Source organism: Fringilla coelebs, assembly GCF_963513975.1.
Source record: "Fringilla coelebs genome assembly, chromosome: 28".
In the NCBI taxonomy this organism is placed as follows: domain Eukaryota; kingdom Metazoa; phylum Chordata; class Aves; order Passeriformes; family Fringillidae; genus Fringilla; species Fringilla coelebs.
In genome coordinates this window covers 4,310,768-4,314,279 of record NC_140054.1, presented here as the reverse complement: position 1 = coordinate 4,314,279, position 3,512 = coordinate 4,310,768, and the positions used below count along the sequence as shown (strand labels likewise).

General features: G+C 60.7%; 1 protein-coding gene across 1 annotated transcript; it reads left to right on the top strand.

Moving 5' to 3' along the window:
* Positions 1-218: 218 nt before the first annotated feature.
* LOC311163573 (gap junction beta-5 protein-like) lies at positions 219-2,623 on the top strand. Its single transcript, XM_084222538.1, has 2 exons — positions 219-315; positions 1,317-2,623. The coding sequence occupies exon 2, from the start codon at positions 1,341-1,343 to the stop codon at positions 2,166-2,168; it is 828 nt and encodes a 275-aa protein (XP_084078664.1). The 5' UTR covers positions 219-315; positions 1,317-1,340; the 3' UTR covers positions 2,169-2,623.
* Positions 2,624-3,512: the final 889 nt, after the last annotated feature.

The window sequence follows — 3,512 nt, the reverse complement described above, 5'->3', positions numbered from 1 at the left end:
GTAGTGCTGAACATCCCCGCAGAAGCTGAGGACTGACAGCCCTGAGCTCCCACCCCTCCCCACGGCGGAGCAGCCGGTTCAGCCCTTCCCGGCACGGCAGCGCTGCGGGGCCGCCCTTCGCCTCGGGAAATCTGGCTGGAAATCTGCCATGGGACACGTGGGGATCCGCCTGGATCCTCATCCCTTCCCCCGGGAATCTCCTCCTCGCTCCCAGGAGCGCGGGGGTGGCTCCTGTGCTGTCTCTTGTACCGGGCGATGCGCTCCTGCCCTGGGCAGGCACCATCCTGCAGCAGCGCCGCCGAGGGACACCCGCAGGTGAGCGGCCTGGGGATCCCCTCTGCCGCGACCCCCGGGCCGAGGAGGTGGGAAGGGCGCTGGGGAAGTGCCTCTGCCCAGCCTGGCACCAGGGCACGGCAGCGTGCACACGGAAGGAGGAATTTGGGGTGTGCGGGTTCCTCCAGGGAGCCACCGGCTCCCACGGGAGGGACGAGAACCGGGAGCGTCCGTGGCCACTCCAGTCCTGCGGGTGGGTGCATTGCTCAGCTGTGCAGAGCAGGGGATGTGTTCACCTCTCAGCGAGGGGGAATTTTGTTATTTCACTGGTAGGCAAAATATTTAAGGAGAGCCAGCGCCAAACGCAGCCCTGGGAGTCTTCGCAGCAGCTCCAGGGCGCACGGGGTGCGTTTACCCGGCACGATGCGAGCCGGGCTCAAATCGGCCACGCAGGTGCCTGGGGCTGGTGAAAATTGATTGTTTTGGATGCCCGACCCCACGACAGCCCCTCGGCATCGCAGGGGCCGTGCAGCCCCCCAGCCGTGCCGTGGGCTCCCCGGTGCCCCGTGGGCACACGGAGCGGTGGCACCGGGCTCCTCCTGCGCTGCCCAGGGGGGCACGGAGGCGACGGCAGATTCCAGCGGTGGGAGAGGACAGCGCAGCCCGGTGAGTCACGCCCCGGCTGCTCCTATTTGTTGTCTGCCTGGGCCAGGCCTGGCAACGTAAGGGAAATTAATAACAAATACCTGGGCAGCGAGGCGGGAGCTGGGGCGGGATGGGGGCTGAGCCGCGCACCGGAGGTGGCCGGAGGATGCTGTGGCTGCGGCAGAAACCCCGAGTGGTGTCAGGTGTCCAGAGTGGGGGACGGTGCTCGGAGGAGATGCATCACCCAGAGCAGGTCAGTGCTGTCAGTGGTGTCCCTGAGTGCCAGCACAGGTCAGAGGTGGCCCCGGGAGCACGGCTCAGTGCTTTGAGGCACGCAGGAGCTCCAGTGGGGACCTTCTGCTGCCGCTTCAGTGTCACGGTGTCTTCTCTCTTCCCAGGCTGCCTAACAGGATCGGGGAGCCATGAACTGGGGGTCGCTTGAGGGGCTGCTCCGGGCTGTCAATGTGTACTCCACAGCCTTCGGCCGCATCTGGCTCTCCCTGGTCTTCATCTTCCGCCTGCTGGTCTACGTGGTGGCGGCCGAGAAGGTCTGGGGCGACGACCAGAAGGACTTTGAATGCGACACGCGGCAGCCGGGCTGCACCAACGTGTGCTATGATCACTTCTTCCCCGTCTCCCACATCCGCCTCTGGGCCCTGCAGCTCATCCTGGTGACGTGCCCGTCCCTCCTGGTCCTCATGCACGTGGCCTACAGGGAGGCCAAGGAGGACAGGCTCCGTGAGATCCAAGGGGACAAGTATCGCCGCATCTACCCCAACCCCGGCAAGAAGCGGGGCGGGCTCTGGTGGACGTACCTGCTCAGCCTCATCTTCAAGGCCATCGTGGACGTGGTTTTCCTTTACATCTTCTTCCGCCTCTACGAGAACTACACCCTGCCCCGGGTGGTGAAGTGCGAGCTGCTGCCCTGCCCCAACATGGTGAACTGCTTCGTCGCCCGGCCCACCGAGAAGAACATCTTCACCCTCTTCATGGTGGTCACCACCTGCGTCTGCGTGGTGCTGAACCTCATCGAGGCCACCTACCTGGTCGGGAAGCGCTGCCACGAGCAGCTGGAGGCTGAAGAAGGGGACAGCCGGCGGAACAGCCACGACTGCGCCATCTCCAGTGCCAACCCCGTGGGCATGGGCGGGCAGGTGTTCCACGGGGCTGACTACAAACCCCCCACGGTCACCATCCCGCTCACGGCCTCCTATCCCAGCACGCTGCCCGAGGATGAGGCTGGTTCCTAGAGCTGCCCAGGAGAAAGCAGGAGCTGCTCACCTGGCCTGCAACTTCCTGGCTGCTCTTGCTCCTCTGTGCTCCAGTGCAGGAGCACTGAGGGTGGCAGCACCCTGGAGTTGGGCTGGGCCTGAGGGGTCTCTGCCTCTCCTGTCCTGGGAAAGACACTTTACATCATTCTGCTAAATTTGGGGTAAAACTGGGGCTGTAGAGCACGTTCTGTCCCTGGCTGTGAACTGACAGTGGTGCCCAGACTCTGAGCCTGTACCAGCCAGGACAGACACCCTGATCCCCCAGGAAACCCCTCTCCCTATCTCATCCTACATCAGCCACTCAGTGGGTGTCAGGGCCACCTCAGACTGATGCAATTGTCATTAATAACACTCATTAGTTGAGTGGGAACAAGAGCAGGTCCCTGGTGTCACAGCCACCACAACGAAGCTCAGGCATGAGGATCCAGCCAGGCAGGCAGAGCCCGCTGTGGGCTGCTGGATCATCCTGCCTGGCCAGGGCAAAACACCTGAGCAAAACAGCCAAACACAGGAGAGGAAACAGCCCAAGCAATGATTAAACAATAACATTAAATGGTAGAATCTGATCTCGTTTGTTGTTGTGTTACATCGCGTTCGGCCGTGACACGGGCGGTGCTGCCACTTCCGAGGCCATCGGAGGCAGCTGAGCATTAGCTGGCATGAATAATTAACAATAATTTCATGGCAAATGCACTCACAAGCAACACTAACATTGAACATGCAGCTCTATCTGTTACTGGTTTTGCTTTACTCAGAGGGTGTGATAATTATTTTTTCCATGAGCAGTGACAGTGCCAGCGCTCCCTGGCTCTGTCCCAAAGGAAGTGGCACAGGGGGTGAGGGGACACCATCACTGTGTCCTTTTTGTGACTGAGGCCATTCTCAGTGACAGATCATTGCAGTGATCCAGGGCAAAACTGAGCTCTTTCCCACAGCTGGATGGGAGGCTGAGGGGCTGCTGGGGACAGGCAGGGCTGAAGGGAAGCCAAGAGCAGCTGGGGCTGCAGCACAGCTGGATGGGAGGGCTGGGACTGAACCAGCCACTGGTGGGGGTGAGGATGGTGGAGAAGCCCTGGGGGGATCCTGGCCACAGGCACTGAGCCCTCTGAGCCCACAGCAGCTCCTTGAGTTTGGGGACCTTTGGGGTCAGAGACACAGATGATAAAATCCATCTGTATTATCAGATGTACAAATCAAATACATCCATACAGATGATGAAATAGAATTTTTCCACTTCTCAGGGGAAGTTGTGCTGGCACTGCCTTCCTTCCATCCACTCCTGCTGCTGGATTATCCAGCTGAAAGTTTTCTTTATGAAGTGCA

What these genes read in the sequence shown, in the direction of transcription:
- LOC311163573 (XM_084222538.1), top strand. Translation starts at nt 1,341, where the DNA reads ATGAACTGGGGGTCGCTTGAGGGGCTGCTCCGGGCTGTCAATGTGTAC.